The sequence below is a fragment of the Oryctolagus cuniculus genome, chromosome 2 (genome assembly GCF_051225735.1).
Source record: "Oryctolagus cuniculus isolate XC-2025 breed Fujian yellow rabbit chromosome 2, ASM5122573v1, whole genome shotgun sequence".
In the NCBI taxonomy this organism is placed as follows: Eukaryota; Metazoa; Chordata; class Mammalia; order Lagomorpha; family Leporidae; genus Oryctolagus; species Oryctolagus cuniculus.
In genome coordinates, this window is record NC_142868.1 from 170695957 (window position 1) to 170715338 (window position 19382).

Below are 19382 nucleotides of genomic sequence, written 5' to 3' on the forward strand. Positions count from 1 at the left end.
ACAGTTAATGTATCTAGGAATGAGGACTACAGGACACAGCTGTGATTTTTTTTTTTAAGATTTATTTATTTATTTTAAAGAGTTACACAGAGAGAGAAGCAGAGGCAGAGAGAAAGGTCTTCCATCCGCTGGTTCACTCCCCAGTTGGCTGGAATGGCCGGAGCTGCACCAATCCAAAGCCAGGAACCAGAAGCTTGGCGCTTCCTCTAGGTCTCCCACACAGGTGCAGGGGCCCAAGGACTTGGGCCATCCTCTACTGCTTTCCCAGGCCATAGCAGAGAGCTGGATTGGAAGTACAGAAACCATGACTAGAACTGGCGCCCATGTGGGATGCGGGTACTGCAGGTGCCGGCTTTTACCTGCTATGCCACAGCACCGGCCCCAGAGCTGTGATGTTTTAAGAGCCTCATAGGGGCCGGCGCTGTGGCGTAGCAGGTAAAGCTGCTGCCTGCAGTGCCCTCATCCCATATGGGCGCCGGTTCTAATCATGGCTGCTCTAATTCCAATCCAGCTCTCTGCTATGGCCTGGGAAAGCAGTAGAAGATGGCCCAAGTCCTTGGGCCCGTGCACTTGCGTGGGAAACCTGGAAGAGGCTCCTGGCTTTGGATCAGTGCAGCTCCAAGCCGTTGTGGCCAATTGGGGAGTGAACCAGTCCGTTGTGGCCAGTTGGGGAGTGAACCAGTGGATGGAAGACCTCTCTGTGTGTGTGTTAACTCTGACTTTCAAATAAATAAATAAATCGTTAAAAAAAATTTAAAAAAAGAGCCCCATAGATGATACGGGTATGTCAGCTACCCCCAGTTGATTTTTTTTTAATTTTGTAATTAGCTAAGCTTTTATTTTGCCTTAATTTTTTCTTAAAGATTTATTTATTTATTTGAAAGAGTTACAGAAAGAAAGAGAGAGAGAGATATCTTCTATCTGCTGGTTCACTCCCCAGATGGCTGTAGTGGCTGGACCAGGCTAAAGCCAGGAGCTAGGAGTTTCATCTGGATCTCTTACATGGGTGGCAGGGACCCTAACATTTGGGCCATCTACTGCTGCTTTTCCCAGGCCATTAGCAAGGAGCTGGATCAGAAGTGGAGCAACTGGGACACAAAATGGTGCCCATAGGGGATTCTGCAGTTGCAGGCAGCAGCTTTACCTGCAATGCCACAACATCAACCCCAGATTGTTATTACAAGATTAGCAAACAGTAAAAGAACAGAGAAAATAGATAATTTACAGTCATCCCTCAGTATCCCCAAGAGATTGATTCTAGGATGCTTTCCAAATACCAAAATCCATGGGTACTGAAGTCCATTTTATAAAACCATGTAAAAGGACAAGCATCACAGGAGGAGCTACGTTTGCACCAAGGACACCTGTGTCCTATATCAGAGTGTCAGTTTGAGTCCCAGCTGCCCTGCTTCTGATCCAACTTTCTGCTGATACATCCTGGGTGATAGCAAGTGACAGCTCTGGTGCTTGGGTTTCTGCCACCCACATGCATGACTGGGAATGAGTTCTCAGCTCCTGACTTCAGTCTGGCTCAGCCCTGGTATTACAGGCATTTAAGGAGTAAACAACGCATGGAAGGTCTCACTCTCTTTGTTGCTCTGTTTTCCAAGGAGATGAAAATAAATAAACATTTAAAAAGTAAAATGAGGTGCCAGTCTTGTGGCACAGTGGGTTAAGTCATTGCTTGCTATGCTGGCATCCTATATCGGAGTGCCAGTTTGTATCCCAGCTTCTCCTCCTCTGGTCAGGCTCTCTACCTATGGCCTGGGAAAGCAGTGGAAGATCATCCAAGTGCTTGGGTCCCTGCACCCATGTGGGAGACCTGAAAGAAGCTCCTGGCTTCAGATCCACCCGACTCCAGCCATTGTGGCCATTTTGGGGAGTAAACCAGTGGATAGAAGACCTTTCTCTCTCTCTGTAACTCTGCCACTTAAATAAATAAAATCTTTTAAAAAATTAATAAAAATGATGTGGTATTTGCTTGTAACCATCACACATTTCTCATATGTATACTTTTTTTAAATTTTTTTTTATTTTTTGAGAGGCAGAGTTAGAGAGAGAGACAGAGAGAAAGGTCTTCCTTCCGTTGGTTCACCCCCCAAATGGCTGCTATGGCCAGTGCGCTGCACCGATCAGAAGCCAGGAGCCAGGTGCTTCTCCTGGTCTCCCATGTGGGTATAGGGCCCAAGCACTTGGGCCATCCTCCACTGCCTTCCTGGGCCACAGGAGAGAGCTGGACTGGAAGAGGAGCAAGGGGGACAGAATCCGGCGCCCCAACGGGGACTAGGACCCCGTGTGCCAGCGCCACAGGCGGAGGATTAGCCAAGTGAGCCGCAGCACCGGCCTCTCCTATGTATACTTTAAATCATCTCTAGCTTACTTAAAATACCTATTACTATGTAGGTGCTATGTAAATAATTGTAATTAGGTAATGTTTAGGGAATAAAAACAAGGAACAAGAAGAAAGCTGTACATGTTTGCTGCAGATGAAGCCATCACAGGCCTGACTACATTAAAAAAAATTATTTATTAATTGAAAGGCAGAGATAGAGGAGGAGAAAGAGAGAAAGGTCTTCCATTTGCTAGTTCTCTCCCCAAATGGCAGCAACAGGCCAGGCCAAAGCAAGGAGGCTGGAACTTCCTTCAGGTCTCCCACATGGGTACAAGGGACTTGAGTCATCTTCTGCTGCTTTCCCAGGCACATAAACAGGGAGCTGGATTGGAAGTGGAGCAGCCAGGACTTGAACCGGCTCCCATATGGAATGCCAGCACTGCAGGCAGAAGCTTAACCTTCTACACCACAGTGCTAGCCCTGCCTGACTGCATTTTCTTTGTGTGTGTGTGTATGTTTTATAAATGTGTGTGTACATATGTGTACAGATATATGCATTTATATTTTATGTATACATATGTAAAAGTACATATTATTTTTATATATGATTTTTAAAAATTTTTTATTTATTCATTTTTTTTATTTGAAAGAGAAAGCATTATTCTCTCTACTGGTTCACTCCCCAATGGCTGCAATGACCGGAGCTGATCTGATCCAAAGCCAGGAGCCAGGAGCGTCTTCCCAGTCTCCCACATACTTGCAGAGGCCCAAGGACTTGGGCCATCTTCTACTGCTGTCCCAGGTCAAACCAGAGAGCTGGGTAGGAAGAGGAGCAACCGGAACTTGAACTGACGCCCATATGGGATGCCAGCACTGTAGGCGGCTGCCCTACCCACTGTGCCACGGTGCCAACCCCCGCAACTATATTTTCAGTCCACACTTGGTTGAATCTGTGGGTATGGGGACCCGCAGATACGGAGGGCTGTCCAATTATGTTTTAATTCATTCATTTATATTGTATCCTCAAGGTGAAAACTCCTTAAGGAAGTATAATAAGTAGAGTGTCACATTTAAGTTGACTAGATTGTTTATAGAATATTTTAAAGCAAGTAGAACTTGTAGAGTGGCAGGTCTCTCAAAATGGCTTTCCACAGATGTAGTGTCAGAAAGAAGCAGGAAGAATAAGAGAAGAGCTCATGGGAAGAAATCCAGGGAATGGAAGAGTGGGAAGAGAAGGCACTCTAAAGAAATGATGGAGATCGGTGGGGGGCGGGGGCTGGCGTGGTGGCACAGCAGATTAACACCCTGACCTGCAGTGCCAGCATCCCATATGGGCGCTGGTTCGGGTCCCGGCTGCTCCACTTCCCATCCACAGGTCTCTGCTGAGGCCTGGGAAAGCAGTAGAAGAAGGCCCAAGTCCTTGGGCCCCTGTACCCATGTGGGAGACCCAGAGGAAGCTCCTGGCTCCTGGCGTTGGATTGGCGCAGCTCCAGCCGTTGTAGCCATCTGAGGAATGAACCAGCGGAGGGAAGACCTCTCTTTCTCTCTCTCTCTCTCTCTCTCTCTCTCTCTCTCTCTCTTTCTCCCTCCCTCCCTCCCTCCCTCCCTCCCTCCTCTCTGTGTAACTCTTTCAAATAAATAAATAAATAAATCTTTTTTTTTTTTTAACAGGCAGAGTGGACAGTGAGAGAGAGAGACAGAGAGGAAGGTCTTCCTTCTGCCGTTGGTTCATCCTCCAATGGCTGCCGCAGCCGGCACGCTGCGGCCGGCGCACCGCGCCGATCCGTTGGCAGGAGCCAGGTGCTTCTCCTGGTCTCCCATGGGGTGCAGGGCCCAAGCACCATCCTCCACTGCACTCCCTGGCCACAGCAGAGAGCTGGCCTGGAAGAGGGGCAACCGGGACAGAATCCGGCGCCCCGACTGGGACTAGAACCCGGTGTGCCGGCACCGCTACGTGGAGGATTAGCCTAGTGAGCTGCGGCGCCGGCAATAAATAAATCTTTAAAAAAAAAAAAAGAAATGATGGAGATAGCAATTAAGAAATTAAGAAACAAGAGTAACCCCAGTGCTCAACAAAGGTTAGTGAAGAACGTACTGGGAGTTGGCTATACATTAAAAGCCTCCTGGGGGCCGGCGCTGTGGTGTAGCCAATAAAGCCGCCACCTTCAGTTTCTGCATCCCATATGGGTGCCAGTTCAAGTCCTGCTGCTCCACTTCCAGTCCACCTCTCTGCTATGGCCTAGGAAAGCACTAGAAGATGGCACAAGTCCTTGGGCCGCTGTAGCTGTGTGAGAGGCCCAGAGGAAGCTCCTGGCTCCTGGCTTCAGATCAGCACAGATCCGGCTATTCTGGCCAGTTTGGAGTGAACCAGCAGATGGAAAACTCTCTCTGCCTCTCCTCTCTCCGTGTAACTTTCAAATAAATAAATCTTTTATTAAAAACAAAAGCCTCTTAACCTGCCATATACTCAGTTTTGTGCTGGATGCTTTACTTTTTTTTTTTTTTTTTTAATGTAATTCTCACTACATTGCTGGGAAGTACAGGTATTATCCTAATGTGAAAGCTAGGGAAAACGGAGAAGCTGTGCAACCAAGATATTAAACCTCACTGAATACTAAGATAATACTGAAAGTAGGCCATCGGGAGTAGAAACTTTTGAATCTGCCTCTGAGGTTGTGATTGATCGCGTGTAAGAAGGCAGTTTCTGTTAAAATGTCAGAAGTCAGTCTAAAGGCAATTGAGTACAGAAGTGGAAAAACAGAAGAAGGTAGATTGTTCATTGAATTTGGTTGGAATGGAATCACTAAGATTACAGAAACTAGAATTTTTTTGAGTGTTGCTATTTGAAGATGAGACATAAATATTCCATTCGGTGCTACTGAGAAACTTCCTGAGGGGCCAGGACAAGACAGAATCAAATTAGGACTAAATGTATATGCCAAATGGAGGTACTACTTTTACTAAATAATACAATAGACTGATTGAATATTTGTAATTAAGGAATTGCCAGTTTTTAAAATGCTTTTGTTTTTATTATTGTGTATGCTTGAATCCGTGATACTGCTACAACGTTTTTGGTTAGTGAATACTTTGCCAAGTGTTGACTTCAACATGAGTGTGGAAATAATCAGATTTCTTTTAAAAAAAATTTGCACACTGTTAAGGAAGAAATAATAATTTTAAAGCTAAACCTTGGTTTGTAGCATTAAAGCAAGGTAAGAAAAGAACTTTGACTTTTTTCTAGTTTCTCTGATTTCTCAGAGGGTTCCCATTTTAACTAAATTCTCTATGTACTTCTACCAACATATTCTTCCCCAGATTCTGATTAAGTCTGACATGCTATTTCTGCCTTCCTCACCCAGTACAGTGGCAACCACTGTTTACTGTATTATAAACCCAGATATTTGGGGGTGGGAAAAATGTTAAGAATCATTAGACTGTGTGGTATGAAAGACCTAAGTTTAAGTTCAGGTTAATTCTAATACACCGTGGTAGTACTAATCCCTTTGAGTTGATTTTTTTCATGTTTCAAGTAGGGTGAATAACATAAATAACTGCTTGTATAGAACATAACAGGTGGTTGCCACAGTCCCAGTCTTTTGAATATTTCCTGGCACACATACTGTGCACTGTGTCCCTAGTATATTAATCTTTTGAGGACCTGAGGACAAGGCAGTTAGTTACAAACTGACCATTGGCCTATGAAGGGATCTGTTATGAAATCTCTTTATTATACAGTTACCTTGTATATTTTATATGACTGACTAAATCAGTCTTATTCTATCTTCTGTGTTTTGAACTTGAGATAATCCAAAAGGAGTAGAGGCAGAAGCGAGATAAACATATTGTTGATTCACTACTAGAGTGGGGAGTCAGGGTGAACAAGGGCCTAAAACATCTGTTTCTAGTTCCTGCTGGCTTCTTTATTAGTCTTCACAGACTCACTGTGTTGTTGCCTTGACTAAAGGTGGTCTACTCATGCAGAATGGAGAGGGTGAGACAGACTCATCTTGGACAGCCTAAGTATGCAAGTGTGGTTTGGGTTTTAATATTCTCTTTGTACTTTTCCTGAATTATACTATCACAAAATCATTTAGGAAATTTGTGATTACACATTAGTAAAAGAGTTCATTTAAATTTACATGTATGCTGTTTTTGTAGCATTCTGTATTGTTATGTCTTTTTCTTCCTCCTACATTTTCTTTTTAATTTTTTTAATTTATTTTTTTGAAAGATTTGTTTATTTATTTGTTTGTTTATTTATTTATTTGAAAGGCAGAGTTACAGAGAGGCAGAGGCAGAAAGAGAGAGAGAGGTCTTCTATCCGTTGGCTCATTCCCCAAATGACTGCCAGGGCTGGAGCTGTGCTAATCCAAAGCAAGGAACCAGGAGCCTTTTCTGGGTCTCCCATGCAGGTACAGGAACCCAGTGGCTTGATCCATCTTTCACTGCTTTCCCAGGCTATAGCAGAGAGCTGGACCAGAGGTAGAGCAGCCGGGACTCAAACCAGTGCCTACCTGGGATGCCTGCAGTGCAGGTAACAGCTTCACCCGCTATACTATGGCACCGGCCCTCCTCCTACTTGTTCTCCTCCTCTTGACTGTACGTTCTATTTCTGTCTCTTGGTTTCTTCTGACCCCTCTTTGTTTTAATTGATTGAATATATCAGTGTAGAATGACTCAACTTCTCAGAGCTATAAACATAACTAGTTATAGAAGGCATCTAAAAGATCCAAGGATTTTGGCCGGTGCCGCAGCTCAATAGGCTAATCCTCCGCCTGCGGCGCCGGCGCACTGGTTTCTAGTCCTGGTTGCTCCTCTTCCAGTCCAGCTCTCTGCTGTGGCCCAGGAGTGCAGTGGAGGATGGCCCAAGTTCTTGGGCCCTGCACCTGCATGGGAGACCAGGAGAAGCACCTGACTCCTGGCTTCGGATCAGCGTGGTGCACCGGCCACAGTGCGCTGGCCGGAGCAGCCATTGCGGGGTGAACCAACGGAAAAGGAAGACCTTTCTCTCTGTCTCTCTCTGGCTGTCCACTCTGCCTGTCAAAAAAAAAAAACACACACACACACACACACACACACACAAAGATCCAAGGATTTCAATTCTAGCAGTGAAGATACAAGTAAATGCAACAAATCTGTTAAAATATCTGGGTGGTAGTTAGGTAATGAATTTTGCACTTGAGGACATGGTTTAGATGTTACTCATTTTTATGTCCTCAGTTTATAGTATATTGGCATGTATTAACCTCTGAATGTTTATTGAAGGAATGGAATGAACTACTTCAGCTAACCTATAATTTAGTTTGATTATTCCTTTTATATAGAAAGGGCCATAGTTATAAAAAGCTACTTACCCCCCAGGTTACATGGAAATTTTTAATTTGTCGTTCTTTAATTTTGCTTCTTGTTCACTTTGGCAGGGTTGGGGAAGACTAGAAGTATCAAGGAACTAGGCCTTTGTGTTATTTTAATTAGCTTTGTATCTGTAATTTATTTATATCATAAAAATTATCATCTGTAATTTATTTGTATCATCAAAATTAGAGTTCAGTTTTACATATATATTTATTATTTGTTAAGATAAATTGAAAGACCTAAGATTTGTTTTAAAATATTTTCAGATGTGTTCAAAAATGCAACATGAGCAGTAATACTTCCTGAATTTGTTTACTTTTCTTGTGATTAATTTCCTCAGATTTTGAAGGGATTTGAACATGTTGCAAATTCATTTTAATGCTTTTGTTTTTTAGAATGTGCCTGGCAAATAATAGTTAATCAGTGAATGTGTGTGTGTATATATATATATATATATATATATGAGATTGAGCATATCTTAGTGGTTTTTTTCTTAGCATAAGTAGTAACAGCCTCTACTTTTCTCCCTGAAGGACTGTTAAATTAAGCTTTCCAAAGGAAACTGCTGAGATCTACATTTTAGACTCTGGGCTTAGCGTTCCACAGAAATGTCTATTGTGGTTGAGCTTTGCTCCCTATAACTTTATGTTTAATATTGACATATGGAAATAACTTACGTTCTAGTCACATCTTCACCAAGAACCAAGTAAGAGAATTCCTTCTTGGAGTGGTCGCCCAATCTGGATGGAGAAGATGGTGATGTGCAGAGTGAAAGTGCCACACACATTTGCTGTCCACTCTTACGGCCGCCCCACAATATGTCAGTACTGCAAGCGCTTACTCAAAGGCCTCTTTCGCCAAGGAATGCAGTGTAAAGGTAGGATTGGGTGTTTTCCTTAAGTACATTTCATGTCCGTTTTTGTTAGCAAATACATGTTTAAAATATTTATATATCAAAAGCATTTGCCAGAGAAATCTTTCTTTTTTTTATAAAGATTTATGTATTTATTTGAAAGAGTTACATAGAGAGAAGAGAGACAGAGAGAGAGAGAGAGAAGTCTTCCATCTGCTGATTTACTCCCCAGCTGGTTGCAATGGCTGGAACTGTACCGATCTGAAGCCAGGAGCCAGGAGCCTCCTCCAGCTCTCCCAGCGGGTGCAGGGGCCCAGGGACTTGGGCCATCTTCTACTGCTTTCCCAGGCCATAGCAGAGAGCTGGATCAGAAGTGGAGCAGCCAGGTCTCAAACTGGCGCCCATATGGGAGGCTGGTGCTGCAGGCCAGGGCTTAACCAGGTACACCACAGCACCGGCCCCAGAGAAATCTCTCTTGTGGTTAACTTAGAAAAGAAAGGAAAAGCCTAATAAAGTGTATGTGTATATTAACTACTACTACTATCTGTAATGTGTGTACTGTGTCCCAAACATGTTAAAAAAAGAATTTTTCCATATACAACCTTTTTTTTTTTTTTTTTTTTTTGATTTGTTTATTATGTGAAAGGCAGAGTTACAGAGAGGCAGGGTTAGAGAGAGAGGTCTTCCATCCACTAGTTCACTCCCCAGATGGCCCCAATGGCCATAGATGTGCCAGTCTAAAGCCAGAAGCCAGGAGCTTCCTCCGGGTTTCCCACGTGGGTGCAGGGGCCCAGAGACCTGGTCCATCTTCTACTGTTTTCCCAGGTCATAGCAGAGAGCTAGGTTGGAAATGGAGCAGCCAGATCTCAAACAGGTGCCCATATGGGATGCTGGCACTGCAGGCGGCGGCTTCACCCACTATGTCACCGCATTGGCCCCCCATATGCAATCTTGAAAGCACCTATATGTGAAATATGCATTTGTTAGTAATGGTAATTAATTTTCCATTTTATAAACATAGACTGAATAACTTGCTTTTGATCACATAACAGAAAACAGAAAAATTAGAAGTCGGATCTGTGAGGCAAAGCCTAACTTAACACTTGTCATTATGTATTAGTAAGCAGCAAAGGTGTTAGTTGAGTGTACTTTTTTTTTTTTTTTTGACAGGCAGAATTAGACAGTGAGAGAGGGAGACCGAGAGAAAGTCTTCCTTCCGTTGGTTCACTACCCAAATGGCTGCTACGGCCGGCACACTGCACCGATCCAAAGCCAGGAGCCAGGTGCTTCCCATGCAGGTGCAGGGCCCAAGCACTTGGGCCATCCTCCACTGCCTTCCCGGGCCACAGCAGAGAGCTGGACTGGAAGAGGAGCAACCGGGACAGAATCCGGCCCCCCAACCGGCACTAGAACCTGGGGTGCCGGCGCCGCAGGCAGAGGATTAGCCTAGTAAGCCGCGGTACCGGCCGAGTGTATATCTTTTGATTGTAGAGCAAGACACCACTCAAAGAAATAATACTTTAAAAATAGTGTTTTTCAAACTCAGAAACATAAATATGTAAGTTTTTTTGATCATGTAGCTAGGAAACTGTACAAATACTATAAATCCTTGGAGCAATCATACTGAAGTAGGCAGGCTATAGTGAAAACCATTGAAATTAAAATAAGGACCCTTATTTGGATACTAACCTAGCACACTATTCCCAAAATATTCTCAGAAGTAAGATTTTTAATAGAATAATAGAATACTTTTCTTATAGTTGCATGATACTTTCATGTTTTCTAAAGATGATTTTATCCTTTTCTCTTGGATCTTCTCAAAATTGTTCCTTAACCTAAATGTCTTAGTCATTGAGCTATTACAGGGTAGAAGTAGTCTATAATCTTAGGTACTTTTTCCCATTAATCTAACAATTTTTGGAATCCTTTTTTTAATATGGTAGAAATACTTGTGCAGCTGAATTTTCAAGTGATAAAACACTAAAGTTTTTGCAACAATAAATCGTTACTTTCAAAACAGAATAATTATATGTAAATTTAACTTGGATGTAGGAAAGTTTTCTTGATAATGTATGACAGTATATGAGAATACCAAATAGAAAACACGTTTCCCATTTGTTGTCAGGCAGTCGTAATTAAAGGTTGAAATTTTATTTCAACAGCTTGCTTTGAATATGAGTTTATACATAAATTAATACTTTAGAATATAAGCACAAAAGTGTACTGGCAAGCAGCCACTGAGAAATGTTTTGAGAAAGAACATTAGTAACAGATATACAAAATTCTAGCCAACAGATAATCTTAGTAAAGATAGTTAATAGTGTTACTATGCTAAGAAGAACAGAAGCCATAAAATCATATGCAGAAAAGTACAATATTTTATAGAAAAACTAAAATAGATATGTATATTGAAGAATATTTTAATAGAGTCTGTTAACTGCTACTGAGTTGCTAGTTTAACTTTTTAGGATTCTAGAAGAAGAATGTTTTGTGCTTATATTAGTTTGGAAAGTGGCAGGTTGTACTTCTGAATAGCTAAACTGTTTCAGTTACAGTGAAAATAATTTTAATTCCATGGTTCTTACATTATTATAATATGAATTAAGGTACTTAAAGTGTAAAATAGTCACATTTTCATTCACCAACTAAGAAAGAAGAAAAGAAATAATTTAATTGAGATGGAACAGCTTGGGTTGTATGGTTTAGAGTAATGGTTAAGATGCTGGTTAAGACAAATCAAACTACCTGAGTTTGAAACCCAGTCCTGCTTCTTGACGCCAACTTCCTGTTAGAGTACACCCTGGGAAGCACTGATGATGCCTCAAGTAAATGGGTTCTGGCCAACCATTGGAAAACCTGGATTGAGTTGTCTCTTGGAGTCAGCCCCAGCTGCTGTAGCATTTGGGGAGTAAAACAGTAGATGGGAGCTCTCTCTCTCTTTGACTCTCAATTAATTAATTAATTGAAATTAAGAAGAACTATCAGAGTGTGAAGCCAGACCTTTAGTCCAAGATTTGAGTTCTTAGTAGAGGAAGACTTTATTATCTTATCGTCTCATCACTTACTAATATTCCATCTGTGAGTAATTTAAAGAAAGTCTAAAAATAGCTGATATTATCAGACTTTTAACATAAATTAATAAGCCAAATATTCTTATATTTTAGATTGCAAATTTAACTGCCATAAACGCTGTGCATCAAAAGTACCAAGAGACTGCTTTGGAGAAGTTACTTTCAATGGAGGTATAATTCACTATTCTTCTGTGTCTTATCTTTGCATGAGTTATATTTTGTATTTTAACATTTTTTACTGTGTTTTTCCAATTTAATAACAAAATACAGAGATCAGGGATGGTATACATTTACCAGTAATTATGCCTTCCCATCTTTCCTCTAGCCACCTCCTACTTTATAATCTAATACAATCAGTGGTGCTACATGTCTAATTATACCTTTACATATAAAAATCTATTTCTCATAGTTTTGAAGACTGAGACATCCCAAGGAGCCAACAAATTCTATGTCTAGTTGAGGGTTTGTCTCCTAATTCATAGATGGTGCCTTCTAGTTGCTTTTTCACGTGGTGGTATGGGCACAGAAATTTGATTGGGCCTACTTTTTTTTTTTTTTTTTTTGACAGGCAGAGTGGACAGTGAGAGAGAGAGAGAAAGGTCTTCCTTTGCCATTGGTTCACACTCCAATGGCTGCCGCTGCCGGCGCACCGCGCTGATCCGATGGCAGGAGCCAGGTGCTTCTCCTGGTCTCCCATGGGGTGCAGGGCCCAAGTACTTGGGCCATCCTCCACGGCACTCCCTGGCCACAGCAGAGAGCTGGCCTGGAAGAGGGGCAACTGGGACAGAATCCGGCGCCCCGACCGGGACTAGAACCTGGTGTGCTGGCGCAGCAAGGCGGAGGATTAGCCTAGTGAGCCGTGGCGCCGGCCGATTGGGCCTACTTTCAAGGGCACTAACTTTTAACAACTTTCTTGAGATAAAATTTGCATACCTTACAATTCACCTGTTTTAAATGATCACAAAATTATATATCCATTACTACAATCTAGTGTGAGAATTTTTTCCTCACCCTAAAAGAAATTCAGTACCCATTAGTAGTGACTCCCTATTCTTTCCTCCCCACTAGTCTTTGGCAACCGCTAATCCTTTGTATTTCTGTGTGTTTGTCTATTTCTGAAATTTTGTGAGTGGAATTATACAAGATGTCACCTAGGGTGACTGGAGTTTCTTACATGTAGCATAGTATTTTCAGAGTTCATCCATATTGTAGCACATTTGAACACTTCATTCTTTTTTTATGGACAAGCAATATTCCTTTGCAGGGATATACTGCTTTTTATGATCCACTTACCAGTCACTGCAGTTTGATGGGTCTGTCAGTGAATAATGCTACTGTGAACACTAGAATATACTTTCTCATTAGAAATAGGTTTTCCTTTCACTTGGTTAGCTAGCAGTGAAAACTTTGAGTCATGTGGCAACTCTAACAATTTAAAGTTGTAAAACTTCTTTTCACATCTAGTAGACTGTTTAGATGTATTGATATCCATTAATGTAAAACTCTGAAATTCATTTAAAACGTTGTTAGAACCTTCTAGTTTGGGAACAGATACAGATATACCAATGGACATTGACAATAATGACATGAATAATGATGGTAATCGGGGCCTGGATGACACAGAAGAACCATCTCCCCCAGAAGATAAAATGTTCTTCCTGGATCCATCTGATCTTGATGTGGAAAGAGATGAAGAAGCTGTTAAAACAATCAGGTAACACATGTGTAGGTGTTGCAAGCTACTTATAAATACAAGGTCATTTCAAGGATCTTGATTAAGAAAAAGTTATATCTCTATAAGTAGAACCTTAAACATTTTCTAAAGTCTTACTAAATGTGGCTAATTCTTTTACATGCACTGCAGTATTTCTAAAATAAATTATATTGCTGTTTCCACCCTCTCATGATGAGAAAGTACGATTTTTCTTCTTAAAAAGAAAAAGCCTTTGTTTAGATTTAGTCTAGATATAATACACAGCTATTGAGCAGCCACCACAAGGTGCCAGTATTGACCCATCAGTTAAATCCACCAGTTGGCTTCACACAGGCAGATTACCTGATGGCACAAACAGTAGTAAAGAATATACTTCTGAGAATGTTGCACAAAAATGATGGTGAGGAATTTGGGGACAGTTTTCATAGCATCATATTGAATGTGACTTATCACTTCATAAAAATGTTATTGAAATATAAAGTGTTTCTATGTTTATGGAAGTTTAATTTAATTAAAACTTTTTTTAACTCAGTTTGGACGTTATTACTAAACCTTGTCCTAATCATAGTACTTCATAGTTTAAGAGAAAGTATTAAACTATTTGGGGGTAAAATTGCAAAACCATGTATTTTACACACACACCCCAAATTGCTTTTTCTCTAGCTACTGTTAAGGATCTATATTTCACTATTACCTGATTGCACTTGTTACATTATTTTTTATTTTATTAATATCTATAAATCATTTTCCTTTAAATATCTTCTACCAGAAGTACTTTTTTGCTAATAACATGACCAACTATTTAACATTCAAGCCTTGTGAATTTGAAAAAAAAAAATATATATGCGCGCACACACACACACACACACACACACACATACACAGAAACACACACACACACCACAGTGGGTCTTGAGAAAGTTTGTGGGGAATGCTTGTTATTTTTTAATTCCATTTTCTATGAAATTTCTGAATTACTCTCATACTTCATTTTGCTTTGTTATGTATTTGCATATTTTTGCTGCCTCAGATAGGAAAACTAAATAGCAAACCCAAATAAGACCCTCTCTGAGAGTCCATGTCTTCCAATGGGAGAAGATTCATTTTCTTATTCTTTTGGGATCCTCCAGAAAACATTCATGACAAATAAAGAGGATTTACAATACTACCTTAGTCTTTGGTAAATCAACTATATATCATAACAAGATAAATTTATTTTCTTCTTGAGACACTGTTTGTCTTCCTAATATAGTTTGGAAAAATTTAGCTCAGTTATCTTTAAAAAGGTTGATGAGACTGTAGTATTTATATGACTTTTGAAAAGTCACATCAAATATTTATAATAAATTTTAACTATTTTTTAGTCCATCAACAAGCAATAACATTCCTCTAATGAGAGTTGTACAGTCCATCAAGCACACAAAGAGGAAGAGCAGCACAATGGTGAAGGAAGGATGGATGGTCCATTACACCAGCAAGGATAACCTGGTTAGTAATCCCATACATCTTAATAAGCTAATAAACCTTTGTTATGAGTTTTATTTTATGCATTTTTAAAAATCAATATGAGGATGAGATAAAGATATTATGTGTACTACAAAACTGTGAAAGTTACACTGGGATTATAATTAACATTTGTAAAGAATTTTTGTTTTATTATTTTTAAATTTTTGAAATACTCATCTATTTATTTGAAAGGTAGAGGTAAAGAGTGAGTCACCCACTGACTTACTCCCCAGATGCCCAAAGTGGAAACTCAGTTCAGATCTCCCACATGGTGGCAGAAACGCAGCTATTGGAATCATCACCACCGCCTTCCAGGGCAGGCATCAACAGGAAGCTGGAGTTGAGCTGGCACTGGGGAACTGAACCCCAGGTGTTCTCATGTGGTACTTGGGCATGTTAACCACTAGCCCTGCCCTGGTGAAGAATTCTTTAAAGGCAGAGTATTTAACGTATTTACAAACTGGTAGAGTGGTCAAGATTCAAAAACCTGGGATTGTGCCACAGTAAAGAGCAATATTCAGAATATAATAAGCTACATATAAGATAGAAGGAACTAGAACTTACATGGTGAGTGTTCTTAAATTATCAACAAAGAGAGGAAACATTTGTTTTTATGTTGCTTTAACTTAGTATAAATATACACCTTTTTTTAGATATAACTAAGAAGAATGGTGAAGTTGTAGTGCAAAGACAGATATGAAGAATCAGTATAGTGTAGTCGTTGAGAACACAGGCTCTAGAATTAGATTGCCTAAGCTTCCATAACCTGCTAAAACTGTGAACTTCAAAAAGTTATTTTTATGTGTTAGTTTTCTTATCTAAAATTGGCATGATAAGAGTACTTAATAAATTCAAACATTAATATATAAGAAGAGCTGGAACAGTGTTTGGCACAGTAAGCACTCAGTAAATGCTAGTAGCACAATGATTATTTTATTCTTTAATTTTTTTTCTTTTTTCTTTTTTTGCTGACAGGATTGCTGAAAGATTTTCTGGGAAAGCCTTTAATAATAAAATGAAATACCTTGTACATTTAGTTGGCTCAAGTAAACTTTTGGCAACAGTATAGACTGAGATTGAGTGTTTTTTCTTTTATGTATAATCTACATTCTTAGAAATGTAACTTGAAGTGGTATACATATGTTAAGAATTTGGTAGTATATCAAAGATGCTATGTCAAATGAGCAGAGGGAGAGAGAGGAAGTTCAATAAGTAATATTGGTACAACCATATAGACATTTGGGCGGGGGAAATAGTTGCATATATCCCCTGCAATATGCATATAATAAATTTTTTAAAGATTTATTTTTTTATTTGAAAGTCAGAGTTACACAGAGAGAGAGGAGAAGTAGACAAAGAGATAAAGAGTTCTTCCATCCAATGGTTCATTTCCCAGTTGGCTGCAACAGCTGGAACTGCACCGATCTGAAGCCAGGAACCAGGAGCTTCTTCCTGGTCTCCCACATGCGTGCAGGAGCCCAAGGACTTGGACCATCCTCTACTGTGGAGAGCTGGATTGGAAGTGGAGCAGCCGGGTCTCAAACTGGGGCCCATATGGGTTGCCAGCGCTTCAGGCCAGGGCATTAACCCACTGCGCTACAGTGCCGGCCCCACATATAATAAATTATTCTGAAAAGTAAATAAATTAAACCAGTAGAGGGAACTTTGGAAGAATTAAAGAATTAAAGATTTACTTTTTGAAAGGCAGAGTTACAGAGAGGCAGAGGCGGAGCCGGGGTTGGGGGGGGGCTTCCATTCGCTCTTTCACTCTCCAAATGGCTGCAAAAGCCAGAGCTGGACGGATCTGCAGTCAAGAGCCAGGAGCTTCTTCCAGGTTTCCCGCATGGGTGCAGGGTCCAAAGACTTGGGCCATCTTCTGCTTGAAAGAATTATTTTATGAACTTCCAATGAGGACCAGTAAAAGATAATTTCAATATTTTGTTAGAAAGAGAGAGAGAGAAAGATTTGTGAGACAAAAACCCAAAGCAAAGATTTTCAACTCATTATTTTTTTAAGATTTATTTATTTGGAAGAGTTATAGCGAGGCGGGAATGGGGGAAGGGAAAGCATGTGGATACTTACATCCACTGGTTAACTCCTCAGATGACCACAACAGCCAGCACTGGGCCAGGCCATAGCCGCGAGCCAGGAGCTTCATCCCCATCTACCATGTGGGTGACAAGGGCCCAAACATTTGGGCCACCTTCTAAGCTTTCCCAGGTGCATTGGCAGGGAGCTTGCTAGAGCAGCCAGGATACAAACTGGTGCCCATTTGGGATATTGGCATCACTTGCAGCAGCTTTACCATCTGCACCACAGTACCAGCCCTAGGTCATATTCTAAACAAGGGTTAATTACATAAAATGTGAGGAATGCCAGTAAATTTTTAAGAAAAATACCACAACACAATAGAGAAATAGGTAGAGAATATGAACAAGGTTCACGATGAAAGGAAATACAAATAGCTTGCATATAAGAACTGGATTTCATGTATAATAAATAGCAGTTTAAGCTTTCATTTTCTGCATAGTAAAGATCAAAAGGTTTAAAAGCATACTGCAGCCGGCACCGCAGCTCAATAGGCTAATCCTCCGCCTGCGGCACCGGCACACCGGGTTCTAGTCCCGGTTGGGGTGCCGGATTCTGTCCCGGTTGCCCCTCTTCCAGGCCAGCTCTCTGCTGTGGCCCGGGAGTGCAGTGGAGGATGGCCCAAGTGCTTGGGCCCTGCACCCCATGGGAGACTAGGATAAGTACCTGGCTCCTGCCTTCGGATCAGCGCGGTGCGCCGGCTGCAGTGTGCCGGCCGCGGCAGCCATTGGAGGGTGAACCAACGGCAAAGGAAGACCTTTCTCTCTGTCTCTCTCTCTCTCTCACTATCCACTCTGCCTGTCAAAAAAAAAAAAAAAAAAGCATACTGCAGGGGCTGGTGTTGTGGTATAGTAAGTCAAGCCACCACATATGTGACACCAACATTCAATAAAGGTGCTGGTATGAGTCCTGGCCGCTCCACTTCCTACCCAGTTCCTTGCTAATGTGCCCAAGAAGGCTCTGGAAGATGTGGAAGATGCTTTGGCCTCTGCAACCATGTGAGAGACTCAGAAGCTCCTGGCTTCAGCCTGGCACAGTCCTGGCCATTGTGGCCATTTGGGGAGTGAACCCGCCATGGAAAATCTCTCTCCTCTCTCTCTCTCTCTCTCTCTCTCTCCACCCTCCCTTGTCTAACTCTGCCTTTGAATAGAATTAAAGAAAAAATAAAAATGTACTGCATTATTGAAGGATTAATGCATAGGTATTCTCATGTGTTGCTGATAAGACTATACTGTCAAATATTGTGTAGAATAATACAGTCAAGCAAAATTACATGTGTATGTGTCTTCTCACACAGCAAATCAACCTGTAGACATTTATCCTGTAGGTAAATTACATGTCTATAGGCATATGTGTGTATAATTTATGTAGAACACTTAAATGTTCTTAGGAAAATGGAATTTTCAAAAACTTTATTTTGGTACAAAAAAATTTGAAGCCTGTGCATTATAAAGGAGTCTTCAAAAAGTTAATGGAATCTGAAAAGATTCCCCAGATCTACTAAGGTAACATTGCTTGCTCAGAGTAAGGATAGGGAATGGAGTAAGTGATTGTGGGAATGATACTTTCACTGTACATCCTCTTTATGCTTATATTTTGATTATTTTGAACATCATAAGTTTCAAAACTATTAAAAATGCAAATTTACAAATGGAAGGAAAGTACAAGAACTTTGGAGGAATCATCATTTTTTATCCTCACAAGCTTTCTTATGTTTATTTTATAGAGAAAGAGGCATTACTGGAGACTTGACAGCAAATGTCTGACATTATTTCAGAATGAATCTGGATCAAAGTATTACAAGGTAAGATTTTCACATTAAAATGCTGTATGTTCAAATATATACAAATAGTCTCATTCATTGTTATATTTGAGCATACCTTTTACAACTCTTGGCTAGTATATGGAAATCACTTTTTCATATCTGCTATATAGTCACCCTTGATTGGCTTGCCTCACTTCTTCCATGTCACAGATTAACAGCAGACAAGATTATAAGTACAGCAGTTTGGTCAGGAAGAAAGAGAATGGGAACTAATGACTGGCTTTGAGCTGATTTGGCTTTGGTTTCTTTTGGGGGGTTAAGATTATTTATTTGAAAGCGCTACAGAGAAAGAAGGTGAGAGGGATCTTCCATCCACTGGTTCACTCCCCAAATGGCTACAAGAGCTGGGGATGAAGCCAGGAGTTTCATTGGGTTCTTCTCCTGCATGGGTGGTGGGGGCCCACACACTTGGGCCATTTTCTGTTGCTTTTCTCAGGCCATTAGTAGGGAGCTGGATCAGAAGTGGAGCAGCCGGAACTCAAACTAACACCCATTGGTGTCATAGGCTTTAGCCACTACAGCACAATGCCAGCCCCTGGTTGGTTTTTATTTAGTCTTGAGTTTATTGTCATTGGAGGTAGACCAAACATAAGTGATTGATTGTTACAGTTTCCTCAGAAGGCAGAACCAGGAGG

At 40.9% G+C, this 19382-nt stretch overlaps 1 protein-coding gene across 5 annotated transcripts in view; it reads left to right on the forward strand.

Moving 5' to 3' along the window:
* Positions 1-19382, forward strand: part of PRKD3 (protein kinase D3) — a 110295-nt gene that overhangs the window by 50013 nt on the left and 40900 nt on the right. For all 5 annotated transcript variants that reach the window (XR_016230467.1, XR_016230468.1, XM_051839691.3 and 2 more), the window contains exons 6-10: positions 8375-8567; positions 11708-11785; positions 13145-13328; positions 14693-14816; positions 18649-18726. Coding sequence is in view for 3 of the 5 variants with exons in the window: in XM_051839691.3 (XP_051695651.3) it covers positions 8375-8567; positions 11708-11785; positions 13145-13328; positions 14693-14816; positions 18649-18726 (657 nt within the window). In the remaining 2 variants the exon portion in view is untranslated. The remainder of the gene's footprint in view (positions 1-8374; positions 8568-11707; positions 11786-13144; positions 13329-14692; positions 14817-18648; positions 18727-19382) is intronic.